The sequence below is a fragment of the Rhea pennata genome, chromosome Z (genome assembly GCF_028389875.1).
Source record: "Rhea pennata isolate bPtePen1 chromosome Z, bPtePen1.pri, whole genome shotgun sequence".
Taxonomy (NCBI): domain Eukaryota; kingdom Metazoa; phylum Chordata; class Aves; order Rheiformes; family Rheidae; genus Rhea; species Rhea pennata.
The window spans coordinates 34,253,797-34,276,429 of record NC_084702.1 but is presented as its reverse complement, the minus strand read 5'-3'; the positions used below and the strand labels follow the sequence as shown (position 1 = coordinate 34,276,429).

Genomic DNA, 22,633 nt, shown 5'->3' with positions numbered 1-22,633 from the left:
CCCCGCCGCAGCAGCCCCTCGCGCGGGCATTTCGCGCGCGTGGTAACGGCTCCCTGCCGCGCGGCCGTTAACGGACGGCGGCGCCTCGCGCCCCGCCCGCCCCGCGCCCCGGAGACGGCCGCCACCGCCCTCCCGGCGCCCCTCGCTCCGCGCCCGTCGCCGCCCGCCTCGCGCCTCCGGGCGGCGGCGCGCTCCCGCCGGGCGGGAGGGGGCGCTCGCCCCGCGCCCGCGTCCCCGCCCCCGACGCCGGCGTAGGGCGGCGACGCTGGGGCGCGCCGCAGACGCGGAAGCGGGCGCAGCGATGGCGGCAGCCGTGGGCATGGGGCAGCAGTGGGTGCTGGTGGAGATGGTGCAGGCCTTCTACGAGGTGCGGCCCTGCGGCGTGCGGGCCCGGGTCCGTGGAGGGAGGGCGGGCGGGGGGGCTGCGGGGAGCCGTCCGGCTGACGGCGCGGGGCGGGCGAGGCGGCAGCGACCCGTCGCCGGCGTGTGTGGGGCGGGGGGCGCCGCGGAACCGGCCCTGGCGGCGGAGCGCGGAGCCGAGCCGGCCGCGGACACGTTCACGCGTGTCCCGTGGCTGCCGGAGCTTGGGTGGTGCGTGTAAAGGCGTCCTGCCGCCGGGCTGCCTCGTTTGGCGGTCGGAAGGATCGCTTGTTCCTGAGTTAGGAGGTAGGTGGACAGAGTAGAGCCCGTGCTTGGTCTGGTAACCGGCGCGCTTTGCTTGGTCGCAGGGAGAGGGGTGTCTCCTAGGGGGTAATGCGCCCTGAAATGCGCAGCGTACCTGTCTTCAGATCGCCTCTCACCTTTGTCTCATTGAAATCAGCAGCTTCCTTTGAATCGGGGCCCTTGTCCTTGTTATGTAAAACTCTACTGTAAAAGTGTGTGTATACACACACACATGCATATGCTAACGTATATATTTTCCTATATTTCATTTAATAACGTTATATGCGAGGTTTATGCATTGGCCTGATAAAGCCTGATAAGATGAACTTGATGAACTGCATTCTTTGAGTACAAAGTCAGGGTTTATTTGCAAAAGAAGAAAAACCACAAAGTGTTTATGTCTGAGTTCCCTTAGAGGAGATCAGCATGACACATTTATATCTAGACTTTGTTTCAGGATATAAAAAGCATGTCCTAACGATGGGCAGTGCTGTTGTATCAACCATCCACTTTTCCTCTCCTTCCTTCCAAGTTAGATGACCGTCCGGAAAACAGGATTGGCTTTTGAAAGCAGCAGAGATTGAATATGCCATGTATTTAAAATTACAGACCCTTGAAAAAGTTGCAGTCTGTGGTATCAGTGTAGTTTGTGGATTTGGGTGAATTAAAAATGAGCAATTTAACTAGTGCTTAACTGGCTTTTAGTTAGAAACAGTCTCTTCTATGTCTTTCATAAGCAATGCTTTACACTGCTGTCAGGTAACATATTCTTCTTGCTCTGTTGCTTGTGGTCCTGATCTACTGGTTAGGAGCTCAGCAGGGGTGATTCTAATGAGAGATGTGATTTCCTTCCTCTTCAAAACTAGGCAGGTAGAAAGGAAACAGCAGAGCTCTGGAGTATAATTGGGGGATTCCTGGAATAGTTTATTCACAGAAGTTTGATACTCAATTTTGCTTTGTATTAAATGTGAACAGGTAATGTGACTCCTCAGGATTCCAGCCCTGGCTTATTTTTACATGTGTGTGATGTTATTTGTAATGCCAGGACTAAATATTGAGTGCTGGACTAGTAGTTCCTGAAAGACAACCTCAGGATCTGATGCTTAAGGAAATACTGTTTTTCAAGAGCATAGTACTGACAACATCTGTTCCTCTTACTGAGGTTGCTTTCCCGGTATGGTATTGGCCCACTTGTTTTGTAAAATAGGGGGGAAAAATACAGCCTGATACTCCAAAGGCATTGATTGGTAACTTTTAAAGATATTTATACAAGAGCTTGCAATATAAGTACAGAAGTGCTTTGCTACCAAAACTGGTAATGCAGTGTAGTGTACTGAGTTCATGGTAAGTGTAGGTACTGAGACGCATGGGAAGGTAGTTTGCAGGGACCTCTGTTGCTTCTCTGCTAGGTCCACTTGTGTTATCCTGGAGCCTGTATCACAGATGTATGCCTAATTTCTTTGCTAAACTAAAAAGTGCTCTGCAAATGATGATTTTATTGTTTGTAGTCTGATATGCTGTAAAACTCTTTACTAGTTGTAAAACTTGGTATTCAATTTCCCCTTTTTTCTGGGTGTGCGATGCATTCCGTTTCTGTTGCCTGCATGTCAGATCCCACCAGAAGCTGTTGATACTTGAGAACTTTTCCACTGAGTTGAACATGGAGCATACCAATGTGTATGCACTTTCAATCCTTTAAAAATGATTGACTTCCATAGTGTAGACTGAAATCTTGCTGAAATGGAATAATTGTATCAATCATTTAAACTAGATGTCAAATGCTGGTGCCATAGTTCTGCATAAGCTTTAAACTGCTTCTGCTGCCAGAAGAAACTGACCTGCCTCGCCCTAGTCATCCAAAGAGACTAGCTTCAACTTAGATCAATTCTCTGTTCTGATGTGCTGTATACTCTCTTGTGTGGACACAAGAGGATTTATGAATGTAAGTGGCGTGGGGGCAAAAGCACTTTTGGTGACCATGCTGGGTAATATCAGCTCAAGGCGCCTGACAAACTAAGCATTAGAATGCAAAAAATGGGCTCTGTGGGCAGGATGAGGTCTCCTTGTAAACAATAGTAGCTTTTGTTGCTACTAGTATATAGTTGCAAAAATCTATGGTTGAAGTTGGTAGCCATAAGTGAGACAGACCTTCAAGCCCTCAGAAACCTTCAGTTTGCTATTGTGAAAGCTTTCTGCTTTCGCAGTTACTGGTGCAATTTTTAAGGCTTATCTGCAGTGCCTCAGCTCTTAGTACTCAATTTATTGCATGTGTAGAATTGAAACTATTTATCATATCATTTTAGGGTTGTTTTTTAACAAATAGAATAAATCCATTCAAACTCAAGTTAATAGCTGTGTGGAGTAGTTGCAAAGCAGTGCACTTTTGTACAATTTTTAGTGATTCAGAAATATATATCAGCTGGTGCAATGCAACCTTTTTTCAACTAGAAGTATAATTAGTAGTGACAAAACTATTGCAAGTTTATTCAGATTTATTAAAATAGAATAGTTTTATTTTTATGTTTTATTTCCAGGCCCCAGCTTACCATCTCATTTTGGAAGGAATTCTGATACTATGGATAATTAGACTCCTTTTCTCCAAGACCTATAAGCTTCAAGAACGATCTGATCTAACACCTAAGGTATGTCAGGAAAATATTCTTCTTTAGAGCATCAGTTTATAGCTGTTATTGTGTTCGAACATCCATGAGTTGAACTATTGTTGCATCACAAAGTGGGCTAGAGGTTTTTTTAGTGGAGATTTGAAAGGATTTCTTACTTTGGAGTAAGAAACTGCTTATTACTTAAGCACTTGAGATCTTGCTCTTAAACTCTCCACTACAGTGTTTACTTTGAGTGTAAAAGAGCTGATGTGACCAAAGAATCACTGAGCTATGAAAACCTGGCGTCAGTTCTACTTTATGGATGGATTTCTTTTAAAAATGGAAACTATATTTAAAAAAAAAACCCATGAACTATTTGATTGTAAACAATAGGAAAATATGTGGTCTCTGTGTGTGATATCTATGAATAGTAGCTCTCAGAATTGGCAAAGTGAATTCTAGAGACCTTTGTAGTTTAGCTGGGGGAGCAGGTGTTCCTTTTGCAATGCAGTTGCTTCAAACAAGGTTGTAATAGTGTGTGAAGACTAAAATTTCTCCATGACTTCTAAGTGGAGACAATCAGGAATGAACAGAATTTGTTCTGGAAATTTCCCGGGACTCTTTTGTCTGAGGTGTGGTCTGCAGTTGGACTTGCTGCATAATGTCAGAGGCTGCAGTAGATACATCTGAGGGATGATTGGACATACTGTCTTAATGTGAAAATAATGAGATGAATAAGAAGCCATTAATATTCTCAGTGACAGATGTACTACTATAGGAGTGTAGTACAAAGTAACAGCTGACTTGTTTCTGCGAGGTGTTGATCCAAAATTTCCAGGTAACTTACAGAATTTGTTTGCCAGAACTTAAGAGACTGGTATTCTTTGTGAACAACATAAAAGACCAGAATTTCTTTGTGATGCAGAGGAGGGTTTGTGAAACAGATTCATGGGTATTTCACAGCAGCACTTTTCATACTTTGTCATTCCAACTATATCATGTGCTTGCATACTTTGATCTTACTCACACTAAGGATACATGTTAAGCGTGCGGGCTTTACAGTACAATGTGTTTCAGGATCATTGAATAGGATGCAAGATCTGTAAACACAGGGCTGTAGAGGTGAATGAATCTGCAGGAAACATGCCCTTTAGAAAGGGAGTACCTGGTAAACAAACTTAGCGTCCTAAAAACAGGTAAGAAACAAACTGAGCAGGAATTGAGAAAGAGTAGTCAAGTTTTGTGCTTGAAGAGGCTTATGAACTGATCATTAGATTCTTGATATTTGCCTTGTTTATTAAGAACACGGGGGGGGGGGGGAGTGAATACGAGGAGTACTTCAGCCTGGCGAAGCACTGAATGTTCAGATCATCTTGGAAGACAGGCTGCAACTTTTTAAGTAGCCTCTGGTTGTCTATAAATATACTAGGGACAACTCCACTCACAAACTAGGATAATTCATTAAATAGAGTTTTCTTGTCAGATGGTTTTGATCTCTGGTATTTTGGAAAACTTCATTTATTTATTTATTTATTTTAAGATTCATCTGCTTTGCCACAGATGGTAGAAAGGCGCATTTTACTTCTTTTGTATCAAACTGGATTTGATAATTGGTGACCTGAACAAAGCTGAAACCTGTTTTTTCCCAACAGCATTGGGGATTATACACAGATATTTCTGTGTGCATGTTGAATGTTACAATCTGGTTGCAGATGACTTCCTTCATTCACTGACAGACCATTTTGCTGAAGGTGTACACAAAAGTACACAGACAAATCTGGAACACTGGTATGTGTTGTGGGGGGGAATTTTGCTCTGCATCTTTTTAGCTTTGCGCAGGGAGCAATTGAGAGATTGCAAAGGCAACTTGTCTGTTGCATCTTAATGGAAGCGGGGGCTCAGGAGAGGAGGAGAAATGTTTGCAAATGGCTTTTACTTAATACCAATCCTGTTTCTGCAGGATGGTAAGAATGAAATCCGTTGTTGGGACAGTGATAGCAGACTTTCTGAGGAACAGAGGCATGCAGACATATTATTGCTGTCCTATTCTGATGAGTTTTATACAACCTTTTCTGAGCCTGAGGGGTGGAAAAGAGTGTGAATGCTAGCAAGAAACCAAAGTGATCAAGACTTGGTTGCAAAGATACTAGATGTATTATCAGTTGCAGGGCACAGAAGAAAAAACGTGCAAATATGCAAAGAGGCGCATTACAGAAAATGATTTGACTTAAGATACTGAAAATGTTAACACCTCTAGCCTTTTTGTTATCTGTATCTTGGTAGTGAAAAGAATATAGAGTGAATGTTCTTTAGTCTGATGGCGTGATTAAGGTAGCTGGCAATGAAGCTAGATTTAAGCCAGTCTAGTTGACTTTGAATCCATCTTCAGAGCTGTGAGGTGGTAATGTTTTCAATAGGAAGAAAAGTATTTGGAAGAAAATGTCTTGTCTACTGCCATTGTTTGTTGAAAGTAAGCATAAATACAGCACTGAAGTGAATGTGTGAATAAGTCTACTAAAGTCGGAGAAAGAAAGGAGGAGACTAATATTTAACACATCAGAATTGTGGAGTGATTCAGTCTCTTTCCTATAATAAAGGTGAGTGTTTAAAAAAAAAAAAAATAATTGCAGAAACCACTTAATCTTCACTAAAAATCCTCTAGTAGTTGATACTTGTCTGTTTTATACAACATGAGATCCCACACAGAGGCTTCTGTGTGTATGTTGAGCTGCATGTTGTAACATGTCAGCTGCTAAGCAAGAGGAGTGTTGATTTGCTCTCTAACTTATTTTAGTTTGATTCATGCCATAGTGTCCAGTCTCTAGAAAGCATGACTAGGTTGTATGAGTATGGGCACTGGAGATGGGCCAGATCTCACAGTGGAGCTCTGACTACCTTCGTGTCAGCCAACCATGTAATGATACTTGGAGTTTCTCTGTCAATTATTGTGGCAGATGCTGCCAGAGCAGAGCTGGATTCACGTAATAAAAATTACCAAAGAATACCACTATTGCACAGCCACGTAACATGATCTGTCAGGACCAGCCTGTCCTGGGGAACCGGAGGTAGATGATATATTGTGCAACCTAGTGAACTGAGGAGTCACGCTTCTGAAATAGTGAAGAAATCCACCCTAAAGGTGGGTTCTGAGTTTAGTCAAATGTGTGGCAAGAGTGCTTCCAAACCAATTCCAAGCAGGAATCAAATTTCAGACTGATTGTCTCTCATCCTTTAATAACAAAATTTCCTGAATCATTGACTAGAAAGGTAGAGTATTTCTCTGTGACTGTCAGTCCTTGGTAGCTCAGGATTTCAGGAGGTACTGATAAATCTGTGGCTAGACGGGATGCTATTCATGTAGATTCCTGTGGACTTCTCACCTGAAATGAAATATTTAGAAAAGAAGCAAACTGCCAGTAAAGAATGTAGAATGGGTTACAGGAGATGGCTTGTTGTAGAATGATGCAACGTGCGCTCTCAAGCCATCAAGCATTTGTATGAGAGGAAGAAGCCCACCAGACATGACTCTTTACTTTGAAATAAATGTTACTGAGCTTCTCACAAAATCTGTGAAGTCCTAAGAGCAAACGTCTTACATCTATGTATATATATCTATGTTTTCGGTTTCAGAATTTCCATTACAGCAGCAGTATGAAAACAGTTTTATTATGTTGATATTAGTCAGAGTATTGGTGAGTTCCTGTCAGAGAAAATGCTTAGTAAATAACCTAGAAATGTTGTAGGACATGAGAACTCTCTCTTGCTCACATAGTATTCAGGCATTGGATGCTCTGCAGAGAAGGAGAGAGGCAGACTGTTCTTATAAAGATTTTGAGTTGTTTTGAGACAAGGCTCCCTACATAGGTGAAAGTTCTTTTAAATATTAGTACAGCTTGAAAGAGAGAAATTTCTAACTAGAGTGCTCATTGTTTGTGCCAATTTATGGTATGCTGGTATATTATACTATGATTTTGTAAATAATAAATTAAAGACCTATGTTTTGAGGAGTGTAATGACTGGAAATAAAAAGAAATTAATGTGTGCATATTGACACAGATATATGTATTAAACTGTTTCAAAGTGCTTATGTTACCTAACAGCTGTCTTCATTAAGGTATTATTAACCTTGTTTGAAAACCAGGGTCAGCAAAACAACTTGTTTAAATAATTTATCTTGGATATGTTTGCACCTAAGTACCTCTCTTATCCAACATATCTGGTATTTAAAAATAAAATAAACCAGCAAACCGTAAGTGTGTGTGTGTGTGTGTATATATGTGTGTGCACAGATATATATATACACATGTATATATATATATGCATATATGTGTATGCACACACATATGTGTGTGTGTATGTATCAAAATTATAAAAGAAGGAGGAGTAGCTGAGATGAGTTCACTTATATTACGGCCAGAGTGAGAAAATTTGCCAATTTTGAGTTGGGTTTTTCATCAAAAGGGTATTGTCATACAGTGAACTGAGGAGAACTAAGTGAATCAAGTGTATATTGAAGATGTTGCAAATTAGAAACTGGTTTCTTTGTATACTTGAATATCAACATTTTTACTTTTTTAAGTTGGTCTGAAGTTTGGTGCATCTGTGGAAGATACAAAACATCAGTGCTGTTCTAAATGTGAACACATTGGAGTAAAGGCTTTCCAAGACAGTCATTCCATTAAAACCTACTTTTGCTGGGTCTTACATTGATAAATTTTGATAAGAGAGAGATGCTTATAAGCATTTACTCTAAAAGGTCAGCAGGAGAGGCCAGCTGCCTGGCCCAGTTTTAATTTGGGTGGCCTCTTCAGGTTGAGGTTGATACTGATTTCAATCCTCAGTATTGCTAGTCCTCGACCGTGATAAAGAAACTTATGTCACAGAAACTTTTGGTACACTATTACCTGTGCAGAAAAACATGTGAAAGGAGAAGACATGAGACAAGAAGGTATAAATGTTTGTCCTTTATGTCTCTGTGCCCATTAAAATGCAATGATATAGAGATGAGAGTGAATGTGAGCTAGAACTAGTGAAGCTTTGTTGTTGAGACTGAGGTTTAGCCTTCCACTGTGTACTGTATTTTGTGTTGGGGGGGAGGGGGGCAAAGTCAGGATATTGCTACATCTTGTCACCTATGTTGTTAGTTTCGGTGTGCTCCATACATTTCAAAGAATGAATCAAAGCTTATTGCAACTTAGTATGAGTGGGAGAGAGAGAAGTACTAACTAGGAATTCCATATCGCCTTTGTGTTCATACATCTCAACTATAGTTTTACTATGCTGATTTATTGTAGTTTTGGTGTCTTTCTAGAAATACCATTTTTCTTTCTGCTAAACTCCATATTAAAAAGCGTTTAATTGAATTTACACATTTAATTATTTAAGCTGTTCAATGATATGTTGTACCTATAGTTCAACAAAACAAAGACAAAAAGAAAAAAAGCTAGTATTTGCTTGCTCAGCTTAAATTCTGCCCTCGAAGAAGAGGTATGCTATATTGACTGCTCTGCCTTTGAAATACATTGTATAAAAAGTATTTAAACCTTCTTTACTTTCAGTTCCTAACCATCTTCATGGAACAAATGCCACACTTCCTCAATCATTCCCTTTTAGGCATTTGATTTTCTTGTTCATCCACCTGTAACTGGCAGGCTATACCATTTCCCACCTGATTTATGCCATTTCCTAATGCAAATAATAAAAATAGTGCTCTAAAGTGAACACAAAACTGTTGATGGGAGCTACACAGTACATCAGGGATGTCAACTATAGAGGAGGAGATTGAGGGCTGTATGAGCATGCATCATGACATCCTCTTCTAGTTTTCAGAAGCCTTCTTGCATTGCGGAAAGATATAAGATACTGCTGGGCAACTGTACATGAAATGTATGGGGATTATGTTGAAGATGAAATTTGATAATACAATGCAGTAGTGAAGAGCAGTCAGTAGCATTCATGCACAGCTTGCTTTGTTTGGTGCTCTGTTAATTATTTGGATTTTTTTAAATGAACTGTTCAAATCTGCTATTTGACATGCATATGGGTAGCATTGGTACAAAGCAAAATGTGTAGTCCCTGCCTCAGTGGTTAACGATTTCCTGAAGAAATGGAACAGTATTCCAATTCATGTGCTGCTACTGCATGCAAGGCTCGGTGGTCTGTCTACAGTGGATAAAGAAACTGAGCACCTCTTCCAACATAAGTGTAGCCACTTCAAAATATTAAATATATTTAATTCCATTGCATATACTAATGACACTTATTTCTTTTCAAATATATGCCCCTTGGTTAAAATTATGGTAAGAAGTCCAACATGAAAAAGTAAAATAAAAAGATCTTTCAAGTACATCTGCAAAATATTAGAAATACAAGTGATATTTCTATGCGCACATAGAAATATTTTTTCTGAAATACAGGACTATTGAAATTTCCATCTGAGTTTTGAAGTAGACCTTTATGGAGCTCTTGGGATATTAATTAATATTCCAGAAATACTTAAAAATGACGTTATTCATTAGCTTAGTGAAAGGAAAGTGATAAAAATGCAGGAGAGTTGAACATGTATTATTGCCTATAGTTTCCTTTTGATTTCTAACATCTTTTTTTTTTTTTTTTTTTTTTTTTACTTTGAAGTCTTTAAAAGGTATAGTTGAAAAAAATCAAAATGGAAAATGTTACTGCAGCGGTATTTTTAAAAATCAATGGTAGTATTAATATTTAGGTATTGAAATAAGCAGCTTTAAAGATTCTCCTGTTTTGAGAAGTAGTAGAGAAATGTAATACCATTGTAGTAATAAAAATTTAAAGCTGGCATATTAACAACTGTGTTACCAGATTTGTGTCATTATACTGGTAAATAATCCTTATCTTGTGTCTCATTTTTTTAATAAAGTACATTTATGTGGGACTAGTCTAATGTATGTGGAATGCTGGTCCTCTGCATGTCCTTCAGCAACTTATCTAAGTGAGTTTTTCTATATATTATATTTGTAAAGCACTTTGAAAATGAATGTGCTTTTTCTGTTCCTCCATGGTTAGGCAGGGGTATGTGGATTAGTAGTTGTGCTGCTTTGTTGAGTATTTTGCAGTCTATATTCTCCATTGTGTCTTGCCCGTATATGTATTATTTTACTTAGCATTTTAGTACCACAGTTCTTTATATAGCACTCTTGAACATTTTAGAATATGAAGTGAGGCAGTTAGTTTGTATTTAATCGCATGTACTGTAGCGGAAGATTTTCATAATTAGTGGACTGAATGAAATAGTACTGATTAAAGCTTGACAGGGACACCAAGTTAGTATCTCTCTTTTTGATAATCATACCATAAGATCTTTAATGCACAGAAAGTTGGGCTGTCTTTGTTTACAGCTCATTCCCTTTGAAGAATGCAGAACTGCTCAGTTGAACATGCTGATATAATATTAATCTTAAGTGTCTCAGAAAGATGTCATATACTGCTGTGCATCATTTCTCATATGTCTATTATCAGCTATTTAATAGAATGTATTTTTTCTAATGGAATTTTTTTCAGCGGTGTATTTTTTCCTCTTTTTTAGGAAAAAGAAGAATTGATTGAAGAGTGGCAGCCAGAGCCGCTTGTTCCTCCTGTATCAAAAGATCACCCAGCTCTCAACTATAACATTGTTTCAGGGTAAATCTAATTGAAGTAAATTGTTTTTATTTCAGTTCAAACAGGTGATGACCATATTTTTAAGTATGTTGCTAAGTAAGGATTTCAATTCCCCTGAAGGCTTTCATGAATGAATTGCCTTTATAGCTAACAGGACTGAATTTGCCACTGAAAAGAAGGTCTCCCCTGTGCAACCTTATCAAGGCAACATGAAGATAATGTTTACTAATTTAAATGCTTTAATTCAGCAGTTTTTAGAGTACTGATTTGGGGGCTTTATCTTAGCATTTATTTTGAGTCTATAGTGTTTGATTTAAATTTCTCATGTTTTGTTTGAATATTAGAGTAGACTTAGAGGTCCAAAAGTAATCACCAACCTTTGCAGGGGTGGAGTTAAGGGTACTGTATCATCACAGAACATTTCAGATGAAACTGATTCTGTGGCTAGCCATTTGGTACATCATGAAACGTAGTTGATTTTAAAGGTAGTAGATCTGGATAATCAAAATTGGAGATGCGTGATGACAAAGTTGTTTTGTGAGGAAACTACAGATTTTGTGAAGAAATTGTGGGGTCAGCATTACTTTCTTATGTGTTTTGAGGCTTATAAAGACATCTGTGATGGTTTAGCCAAGAGTCACAGTATTTCAGAAATTGCTTTGGAATTTCTTTCTCAACTTTGTTTATTTATGTTGGTAATTTATAAAATGTAAACATTCTTAATATCCTGCCAGTGATACTAATATTTTAAAGTAATATAGTGACAGAGCACAATCATTTGCTCTCACAGGTAGCTCCATTTTGAAGGCTCAGCCACCACAGTAAAGAAATGCCTGCTTTGAAAAAAGGATGCCTATTTTAATTGACTTCTTTTATATAAAAGTGGGATTTGATTTTTTTTTTTTTCCCCTCTGTTGTTTTTCAAAGTTTTGAAACAAGCAGTACCTTAGAGTAAAAGGAGGGTTTGGATGGTTTTTTCTTAAAAAAAAAAAAAAAAATCAGAACAAAGAAACCTTTTATCTTGATTCAGAAAATGCTTAAATTATTTAGAACCTTACAGTGCAGGGAACATACTGTAACAGAATGTTAATATGTTGTGGTTGTTAAACTTAATAGCAGCTGTGGGGACAACTTGGCATCTGTCTGCTAAGGCCTGATCTGCCAACTAACCACCTTCCCATAAGATGTGGAACAGCTATGAGCTTGAAACTTAGCCTATAAACTTAGACTGTATTTCAGAGTTAATAAAGAAATGAAAGTTTCTTTATCCTAAATGTAACTCGAAAGCTTTTCTGTCCCCTTTTTAATTAGCATTTTAGGAGGAGCTGTATTGATGCTAATGGGGTAGTCCTCTTTCCCTGGTTCTCATGTGTTAATGTCTTACGTGAATGGTGACTTAGATGTGTCTTAATTATATTAGTCTGTGCTGGTTTAATACCGCATATTTGATGTAATATGTGGATTGGGTTTGTATAGGCTCATAACTACTCTAGGAAGTATTAAATATTATGGTAAATCTTAAAAAGTATTTTGACTGACAATATGGAGGGGGGCAAATTTTTTCCTGCCTCAATGTTTAAAACAGTGATCAAAAAAATTTTTTTTTGCTTAAACAAGATTCCAGTGAGTTATGTTGCTGAATGATAAGCAATGATACAATGATACCTTAAGAAATGTGTTATGCTAGGGGAAATAAGATGAGGGAAACAATAAAGAAATTAATTTTTTCCTCTTGCAAATACTTATTGTTCATGTTTTCTGAGGTTGCAAGAAGGCTTTATGATATTGTTAACATACATATTTTGGATATAATTATTTACTGGACTAAATTTTTCTATGAGTGGCTTCTGCTTAACTATGAATGTTCCTTTAGAAGATTAGGCAAAAAGCTGATAGTAAAATATGTCCATGTTTTGATAAGGGTTACAGCTTTGTGTAGGCAAGTTGTTAGTGAACATTAGTATATTCTAGGACTGAGAGGTAGTGCTGGGGAGGCAAATTACTTTAGATTTACTGGATTAGTAGCATGCTGTACTGATCCTTGTGTTTATGCCCAAATGCATAGTTACAGACCTGCGCTAGCAAACATTTGTGAACCTAAATAGATGTTTGACTTCAATAGAACAACAATATTTGGTCCAGCTCATTGATGAGCCAGATTGAGGAACTGATCTAGTTTTAATTTTGAAGATGATTAGCTCCGCAAGTCAGTTTGCTGCATGTTTGTATAATGTTGCTGCTGTGCAGGAGAAAGTGCATGGTAGTAAGACAGGACTGCTTTTTTCAGCTGTGTCAGTTTAATGTGATAGATCGACAGATAGAATGATAGAGATGCATGGCACATGCAGTATATTAGATGAAAACTTACCAAAGCTGTTATGCAAGCTTTACCATTGCTTAGTTGAAGCAACATATACTTAATCTTCAAAGTGAATAGGTTTAATTTTCTTCATGTTTTTCCAGTGAAGTTCAGGCTCTTCAGTGTTTTTCTTAAATTGTTGCAAGTAACTGACTTAAACTTTGGATTTACTTGGCACACATTCACCGAATGTACCCATGAAAGTATTGTCAACAACTAGACTCTGAGCAACTGTATGCAGACATTTCATAGAATCAGTAAGGTTGGAAGGGACCTCTGGAGATCATCTAGTTCAGCAGGGTCACCTAGAGCACATTAGACAGGGTTGCATCCAGGTGGGCCTTGAAGATCTCCAGAGAAGGAGACTCCACAACCTCTCTGGGCAGCCTGTGCCAGGGCTCTGTCGCTCTCACAGGGAAGAAATTCCCCCTCACGTTCAGATGGAACTGCCTGTGCTTCAATTTCTGCCCATTGCCTCTTGTCCTGTCACACGGGACTCTGAAAAGAGTTTGTCCCCATCCCCTTGACACCCTCCCTTCAGGTACTTGTACACATTGATAAGATCCCCCCTCAGTCTGCTCTTCCCCAGGCTGAAGAGGCCCAGCTCTCGCAGCCGTTCCTCACAGGGCAGATGCCCCAGCCCTCTGATCATCTTTGTAGCCCTACGCTGGACTCTCTCCAGGAGCTCCATAGCAGCACTGTTCCGTTTTGGTTATTTATGGAAACGGCATGATGCCGGTTTCCACGTGGGAAAAACTTGTTGGAAGTATAGTTTTGGGGAAACAGCGTAGGATCTCAATATTTCACAACATATATGGAAATGGACTGATGCAAGGTTTTGCATTCAGACACAGCTTTGAGACTTCTCAATGCTTTGAATGATTGCGGCTTTTGAGTTTGTAATATTGAATTGTATAGTTGCTGAAACAAGGTTGGTATTTGAAACAGAATATAGATATGAAGTATGTATCTAAATGGATAATAACTATTTTTCTCCTTTAAATCTAAAGTAATTGTTTCTCTAAACCATAATTTTTGTACGGCAAAAATACTTTCCATTCTTGCGTTCATATATAACGTACTCTCATTGTTCTTTTGTTCATATTATATGTTTCCACACTTCTTGTATTTTCTGTTTACTTGAGTTTTTCAAACTCTTACAAATTAAACAGAATTAGAAATTTGAGATGCCAGATAACCAGAATAGTTTTATCTGCTTACTGCTCGTATCTCTATTTTAGAATTGCTATTCAGTACAAGTTTGGTATTGTATATTTGCTTTATGATAAAAATATTGTTTTAAATTTCACTTTTATTATTGAAGTAGCAAGTAAATTTCCTTCTTTTTATTCACAGTATTCCTTCTTCCAAATAGGCATCACTTTTAAAGGAGAAATTTTATTCATCTCTTCAAGAATCAGTTTTGTATGAAATAAGTTTTCAACAAGAATAACAAAACTAAATATCTCAGGAGGAAATTTAAGGAATCTTTATTAAGCTACAGGAATATGAATTTTGCTAAGATTGGTAGTATATTTATAATTGAACTTTTATATCAATCAGCAGTTAAATGGGAAAAAGTGGGAAAGGGGATGAATCCTGAAAATGCTTTTTGCCTTCTACTGTTGAAAAACAAAGCTCAGCTACTGTTTATGAAAACATTAACTCTTCACTCGTAACAATAGATCTTTCTAATCTTTTTAGTCCGCCCACTCATAAAATTGTCGTTAATGGCAAGGAATGTATAAACTTTGCATCGTTTAATTTCCTGGGACTTTTGGATAATGAAAAGGTTAAGGTGAGTGCTTCTTGTTATTGTGTGTTGTATGATGATTCTTTCACTTTGTATATTAACTCAAAATCAGGACTGGCTTCAGAAAGCACAAATTTTGTCAAAGAGCTTCTTGCTACTTCTAAATAGCAAGGAAAATTAAAAACCTTGTAATTTCATGCTATTTACATTATTTTTTTTCCTGAAGGTTTAATCTGATGACTCATTTGCAGTTGTTGATTATCATGTTAGATTAGTATCTGCTGTGAGTGTTCATTAGAACACAACGAATGATGTTTAAACACTAGTCTAAAACAGCCATGGTGTGAAATAAATTCACAGAATCCAATACACTATTATACTTTCTATGAAACTGGTTATATTATAGTACAACAACTAGTGTACGTATTGTGGCATAAAGAAAGCTGTGTGAATTGTGTAGAAGAGTTGGTGATCTATTTTAGGAATAAATGTTTAATGTAATTTTTTTCTATTAAAGAATGCAGCCCAGGCATCTCTGAAGAAGTATGGTGTTGGCACTTGTGGACCTAGAGGCTTCTATGGCACTTTTGGTCAGTAACTTTTTTTAACTGACCTTTAAATATATTCAGACTGGGGTAGTGAGTTGGACAAAATAGTCCTACATAGAGGCAGAAAATTATTTCCCTTACTCTGAAGAACAGTTACCCTCTGGCAATTTCTTTTCTTTTTCTTTCTTTCTTTTTTTTTTTTTTAATCAATTTCTATGCCTTTTCTCACTCTGTGCTTTCACTACAGCTCTTGGAGGAAAGTTACAAAGTTAAATATAGTCTGCTTTAATTTTGACCACTAGAGTAGACAAAATAAGATGATTAGCATCTAATCAAATATGAATGTGTGAGTGTAAGTTAGTAATACGTTTTTAAGTAGGCCACAAGAGGGCAGTCTGACCTTTGCATTGCATGATAAAGCTTATTCATTAAGTTTATCGAATGCTGTAGTAAGAATGAAATTTTCATTTATTTATGACTTTAATGTTTTGATTAAGAGGTTTGGTGTGAGAGGATATTACTGAGTTTTTTTCTCTCTTACTAAGAGGCAGCAAGTTGTTAAATATCAGCCTCTGGAAATGGTTCTTCATAGATGTTGGAATTTTGAAATACTGACTGGAAACCAAAGAGCAATAATAAATGAATAGCTGCACAGTTGTAGGCTAAAAGCATTGGTTTGTTGTCTTGTGAGCTTTCCCAGTGCTTCCCAGAAGTAACGGAATTTGTAGCATGTTTATACTCAAATGATTTCATAGAGCTAGCTTGACCTGATTTCAGCATAAGACTAACTTTGACTTTTTCAGTTAATCAGATTAGTCCTTTCCATGATCACATAGTTGCTACATCTATTTTGATTTCATAAATACTCTATATATCAAACAAAATTGAATCTTTGAACGTCTATCTTAAAGATTGTTCATTAGTCTGGAAGTATAATTCTTTCCTAAAAAGAGAGTCATGGTAGCCTATTGATTACTAGTGAGCTTTTAGGAAGCTAGGTTCCCTTCATTGATTACAGTTCTGCAGTAATCTGTGGGGATTCATTCAGGCTCTTAAAAAAAAAAAAAAAAAAAAAAAACAAAACAAAAAAAAAAACTCAAATTAACTGCTATAAACTACATTGCTGTTTATTGTCTGATTGTAGTAAGTATGCTCCCTAATCACAGACCAAGAACCTTGCCTCAGTTACTTGTGGTCTAATCACAAATAGATTTGAAAATATTTAAGTAATGTGGTGCTCTCATGTTGGTCATAAAAAAATCTATCAGAGCTTCTGATTAATAGTGGATTACTTATCAGTTTAAGTAAGATTGGATTGATGTTAAAGCAACCATAGTTGGTCTTTCTGATAAAGAAAAAGCAATTAAACTAAGTTTGTTTTAATTTTTCTCTCAAGTAGATGTGCACTTAGAGTTAGAAGAACGACTTGCAAAATTCATGAGGACAGAGGAAGCTATTATATACTCATATGGATTTGCAACAATTGCCAGTGCTATTCCTGCATATTCAAAAAGAGGAGACATTGTGTTTGTGTAAGTACTGTTTTCTCCTTGAGAAATTGTAGATTTAAGGCTTCCTTTAAATATTTTTGATTGCTGTAAGACATGTTAATTTAACCATTTAGAAAATAATGCTATTTATACAATAAAATACTCAAAAAGTGCAAGTGTCTTTTTTTTTTCTTTCTTTTTTTGCCAAATTCTCCAAATGCAAACCAGTTACTGCTTTTTCAAGGAAAAACAGATCTGGGGCGCTCAGCTGCAAAACAAAGTGTGTGTATGCAAGGGTGTATGGAGTCAGTTTTTTTTCTTCAGAAAATGTATAGTCATATATGCTTTACTCTTATTTACTACTGCCTTTTTACCTTTCTTTGCAAGCTGGTTGTTCCCCTCATGCATTTTTGCAGTGGATTAGTTAGATAAAGATCACTATGGATTAACATAACATAAGAACACCTGTACTGTGTTAAAGTAAGGATTCAACAAGCCCAGTATCTGGTCCCTGAGAGCAGCCAGTGGGAATTTGTTTAGGGAAGAATAAAATACCAGAAGAAACAGAATGTAAAAACACTCTAAAATTCCTTAGCCAAAGGGAAGTTTTAGGTTTTAATAGTCTTTCATGGATTTTTCTTATTTTTTCCTGTTATTTTTGAACCAGTATAAATCTTTAATATCTGGAGTGCTCCTCCCTGTGGCATGTAATTTCGCAGTTTAACTGAGCATTGTATGAATATATATCTTAGTGTTGAAGGAAACACCTCATAGTTTAAATTGATACATTTGATTTTTATAAACAAGACAGTGAACAGTTGTTGCTTGCCCATCTTCTATATACCACTGATATTTTTTGTAGTTGTCTGCCTTAGACCATTTTCAGTTATCTGTTTTCTAAGTTCAGGATCCCTAGCCTAATAGACTTCTGGTATAGAAGTTCTTTCATAACTTTGATCATCTTTTTTGGTCATCTTTGAACACTTTTGGGTTTTTCTTGAGATGAATGACCGGAATTGCACACAATATTCAAGATGCAGGTGCATCCTGGATTTAGCTGTCTTTTGTTGTTTTAGCTTCTCACTGACTGGCAAAAAGATCTTCTTCCTTTTGTTTAAAAAGCAACGTGGTTGAAATTACTGCATTTAGCATGTGCAGAAGGTTTGATTTAGTTGCCACACTACAATTACAATTCACTAGGGAATTGTACCCAGTCCATGGAACATTGCCGTCAAATGATTAGCTGTCACATACAAACAAAAGGACCAGTGCACACTTCAAGGAAACCTGTAGGTTTGATTTCAGTGCAATATTTCAGTGTTATAGTGATAGGAAAGTTGAGAAGCTTTGGAAGTATGTTTCAAAATGTAAATAAAATTTTTGATGCTTTAGTAGATCTGGTTTTAACTACACCTGAGTATAGATATCAACTCAAAAGCAGAACAATCCTAAAAAGATTGTTGGCCAGTTCTCTTCCTTGAATAAATGCTAAACCAAGTGCAAATTTAAAGGGCTTGATGTATTTACAGTGATGAAGCTGCCTGCTTTGCTATTCAGAAGGGATTACAGGCATCTCGTAGTAACATCAAGTTATTTAAACATAATGATATGGCTGACCTTGAACGACTATTGAAAGAACAGGAGACTGAAGATCAAAAGGTACAGTTCCTTTGATTAAATGTTGGTACTCTTTTGTGCCCTATCACCTTTTTTTTTTCTTACTGAATTCTCTAATTAAATGAACGCAGTGTTTGTAGACAGTTATTTCATTTTCATAAATCTCTGTTGAACAGTTGATGTTGCTTATGTAATTAAGATCATTTTTTTTTGCATTTGTCAATTTAACCACTGGAAGTGAACTCTCAGACTTTGGTGGCAGGGGATATCACTGTGGGCAAATAACTGAAATATGGAGTTTTTTTGGTGTTCTTGCATGATTTTTGTCCTTTAGATGTTTGGATAAATGAGTTTACCAAACAAATTGTTCCCATTATCAGTTTGAACACTACATAATAAAATTAACACAGAAGCAGTGATGCTAATCTTAAGTTTGATTTATAGAAGGAATATCAGTCATTTTTTCTGTACTTCACTTCTCAATCAATTATCTGTTTTGCACTGAACTTTTAAGATGTTATCTCCCCTTAAAAACTATTTTTGGGGTCAGCTGGATGACTGACTTCATACTCTGACAGGAATACAGATGGGTGCCCAAAAGCAGCTGCTAAAATCAGCAAGTCCAGATAATTTGTGTGTACAAGTTTTAAAAGAATCTACTGAAGAACTAGCTCTGTTGTATTCCTCAGTCACAGAATGCTGGGGAACTTGCAGACAATTGCAAGAAAGCTGATCTCACGCTAACACTTAGAAAAAGTAAGCTAGATAGAGTGGATATTTGTAAGCCAATCAGCTTAACATCAGTCTAAATAAATAATGGATCTGATTTAAAGCAAATTTAAAGGAGCTAGTCTACATACATTTATGTAAAATGCATCTTGTCAAATAATCTTTACATGAGATTTTAGATTTAGTTGTCAGAGTAGTGATGTAATCCATTTGTGTAACACATTTGATTTGTTGGAGCAGAGTGCTTTGACTAAGCTATATGATTAAAGTTTCTTAATGTAACTATCTGAATGTGAACATAAAGTTGGTGGCCAACAAGCTTAATGTAGTTTATATGTGTTTAACCACAATCAAGACATCCTAAGCAGGAAGGGGTAGGTCTTACCTCTAGAGCTAGGACAGCTTGTAAAGTGGACTGTGCATAGTTTTGGTACCTAGTGCTTAGGAAAGACAAATGTGCTCCAGATCTTTTCCCAAGAATGGAAAAACCTTAAATCCTGTTGGTATTTTCTGATCTAGGGCATTAAAGTAAGTAACAAGGGGACTGTAATTTGGACATTGTTCCGTTTTATATAAATATTTAATACAATCAAATGATAAGAAATTAAAACTGGGCAATGCTGAAGAAAGTAAGTGGTGAATATTAATACTGAGGGTAGTATAACCCATTAAACAACTTGTGGTTTTTCCATTGCTAACATTTTTTGAACTAGAATGTCATTTTAGAACAGCAGAAGTCAAATCGTACAATCATAGTTTAAACAGAAACCAGTGCAGGATATTCTTACGGCTTTTAATTTTCACATCACAGTCTGGTCTCTGAACAACATGACTACTTTTGGATCACGTCTTATGAAGACAACTGCTTCCAAGAGGATTGTGCTACATTGAGAATCTGGTCATATAAACCAGTTGTTGAAAAGTGTTCTAAATGCTCAGACTAATGAAGGCACATAACTCTTATGAAAGTAATAGAGACTCAGAGTTGCAGTATTTGCTCTGTAGGTGTATTGTTTGTATTTTATGCATAAAGTTCAAATGAATTAGTTATGGTTTGTTACAAAACAAGGAATCTTAAAGCTTTTAACTCTTGCACAAAATTTAAAACTCTTAGAAAAATAAAGAAAAATAGTCCAATGACACATTTCAACTTCTGTTACAAATGATAAATACTAAATTTAGACTAAAGTAAAAATTTACTTTAAAAGGAGATGTTATTGTCCTTCTCTTCCCATTACCTGCCTCCCAAAAAAACATCAGAGCTTCATTTGTTAGTAACTATTGATATGAACTGAAACCATATCTTTTTCTGAAGAATCCACGCAAGGCTCGTGTAACTCGAAGGTTTATTGTAGTGGAAGGATTGTATATGAATACAGGAGACGTCTGTCCTCTTCCAGAACTGGTAAGTGGTTCAGTTTGCTTTTTAAACTCTGTATATGAACACACACAACAATAAAACACAAATATTGTGCAGTTAAGCCTGCACAGAAAAGCTTTATGTATAATTTTTATTTTATCTCCTTCCTTCCTTCCTTCCTCAAATATTCATGAAATGTGGATCCCAAATTGACATTTTATTGACATTCCTGATCAGTAAGTAATAATAGTTGGGGAAATAAATATTCAGTTAAAGTCTTAGTTTTCAACTTGTAAAATCTACTATATTTTCAAAAGCCATATGTTACTAAATTGTTAAGTTAAAGTTGTATCTTAAAAAAAAAAATGAGTTTCAAAGAAACCTTCATATTGCTGTAATAAACAGTAGCTACAAGGAACGAGTTTATTATTCAACATAAATTCACCTGTTATACAGACTGTAGGTAATGAAAGAAATTCTGTGAAAACGTATTATCTTGAAAGTGTTTGATAACTTATCAAGGAAAACAGAAGTTTATTTTTTGTACATGGCCACTGGCATTTGTGAAATTTACTCTGTCTTTAGCAATAAATAGTTATAGTAGCTTGAAAGCTTTTTCGATGTCTTAGTGACAGAACTCAACTCTGGAGGTGACATTTTTGCAATACTTGAGATACTCTAGTTGTCTGTATTTACCTTGACTCCCCAACCCACTTTATTACTAAATTCTGATCAACTTGTCTTGTATTTTGCATTATTTTCATTGTTTTAGATAAAACTGAAGTATAAATACAAAGTTAGAATTTTTTTGGAGGAGAGCCTTTCCTTTGGAGTTCTTGGGGAACATGGACGAGGACTTACTGAACACTTTGGCATAAATGTAAGTGCCATTTTCTTGTGTTTTTTGTTGTAAATGAGACCTGTAGAGAGGCAAATTCTAGTGCTTGTTTTTTGTTACATTAGCAGTATTTACTAACGTATGATAGAATCCTTAACATATTTTTCCCTCTGTCTTACTTAGCAGCAGTAAAGAATCCAGAGTTTGGCACTATTTTCTTATACCTGCTTCCCTGAAATATATATATTTTTTTGAATATATATATATATACATATGTGTGTGTGTGTGTGTGTGTGTGTGAGTGAGGAAGATAAACAGAGGACATCTTACAGTGCGTAATCTTTGTTTTTGATAGTCAGTGAAATGACAATTATAATATTCTCCAGCTCCGTATGCCCAAAAAGCAGTATACATGCACCTGGGAGCTAGGGGTAAGTCGGAAGTGTTTTCTCAGTGACGGCTGCCCAGTGCCCACTCTGGTCTATTACCTTTGACTCCAGTGTAAAAAAGCAGGAGAAAGCTTTCTTTAGACCTTTCAAAGGTATTGTCCTACTCCTTTACTGGCAGATTAAGCCAAAATATTTTCCCAACACAGCAAGTCTGTCTTGTATAGCTTTTCTTCTGCTGAGGAGTACTGACATGGAGTGATCTATATATTTTGGAATCCTTGCAGTTCTTTGCTACCGCAACCACCTGAGCTGAGGAAAGAAGAAATGCTTTTTTGGCAGCCAGCGTCTCCTCAGAGTGGAGCACCTTTTACTGCCTCCTAAGGGCAGTGTCAGAGTGCAATTAAGAAGTCATGTATTGAATTTTGATATTCCGTCTTTTCTCTACTTTCTTACTTTTTATTTATTTTTAATTTAACTATTTAATCCAGAGTGTGGAAAAGGGAGAATGCATGTTAAACAGCTTTAGAAAAGGAAACAAACTGCTGTGATGCTTGCCAACCACCATCTGATTAACTGGCTCATAAGTAAAATCCTTTTACACACAGTCTTTTACTCTTGACTGCTCAAAATAGAAAATTGTAGTAGTAGTCAT

General features: G+C 37.0%; 1 protein-coding gene across 2 annotated transcripts in view; it reads left to right on the top strand.

Moving 5' to 3' along the window:
* Positions 1-284: 284 nt before the first annotated feature.
* SPTLC1 (serine palmitoyltransferase long chain base subunit 1) overlaps positions 285-22,633 on the top strand; it is a 34,945-nt gene continuing 12,596 nt past the window's right edge. For both annotated transcript variants that reach the window (XM_062599172.1, XM_062599174.1), the window contains exons 1-9: positions 285-367; positions 3,198-3,305; positions 10,825-10,919; positions 14,962-15,055; positions 15,528-15,600; positions 16,958-17,090; positions 18,578-18,707; positions 20,710-20,799; positions 21,527-21,634. In XM_062599172.1, coding sequence (XP_062455156.1) covers positions 302-367; positions 3,198-3,305; positions 10,825-10,919; positions 14,962-15,055; positions 15,528-15,600; positions 16,958-17,090; positions 18,578-18,707; positions 20,710-20,799; positions 21,527-21,634 — 897 coding nt within the window. In that variant the 5' untranslated portion in view covers positions 285-301. The remainder of the gene's footprint in view (positions 368-3,197; positions 3,306-10,824; positions 10,920-14,961; positions 15,056-15,527; positions 15,601-16,957; positions 17,091-18,577; positions 18,708-20,709; positions 20,800-21,526; positions 21,635-22,633) is intronic.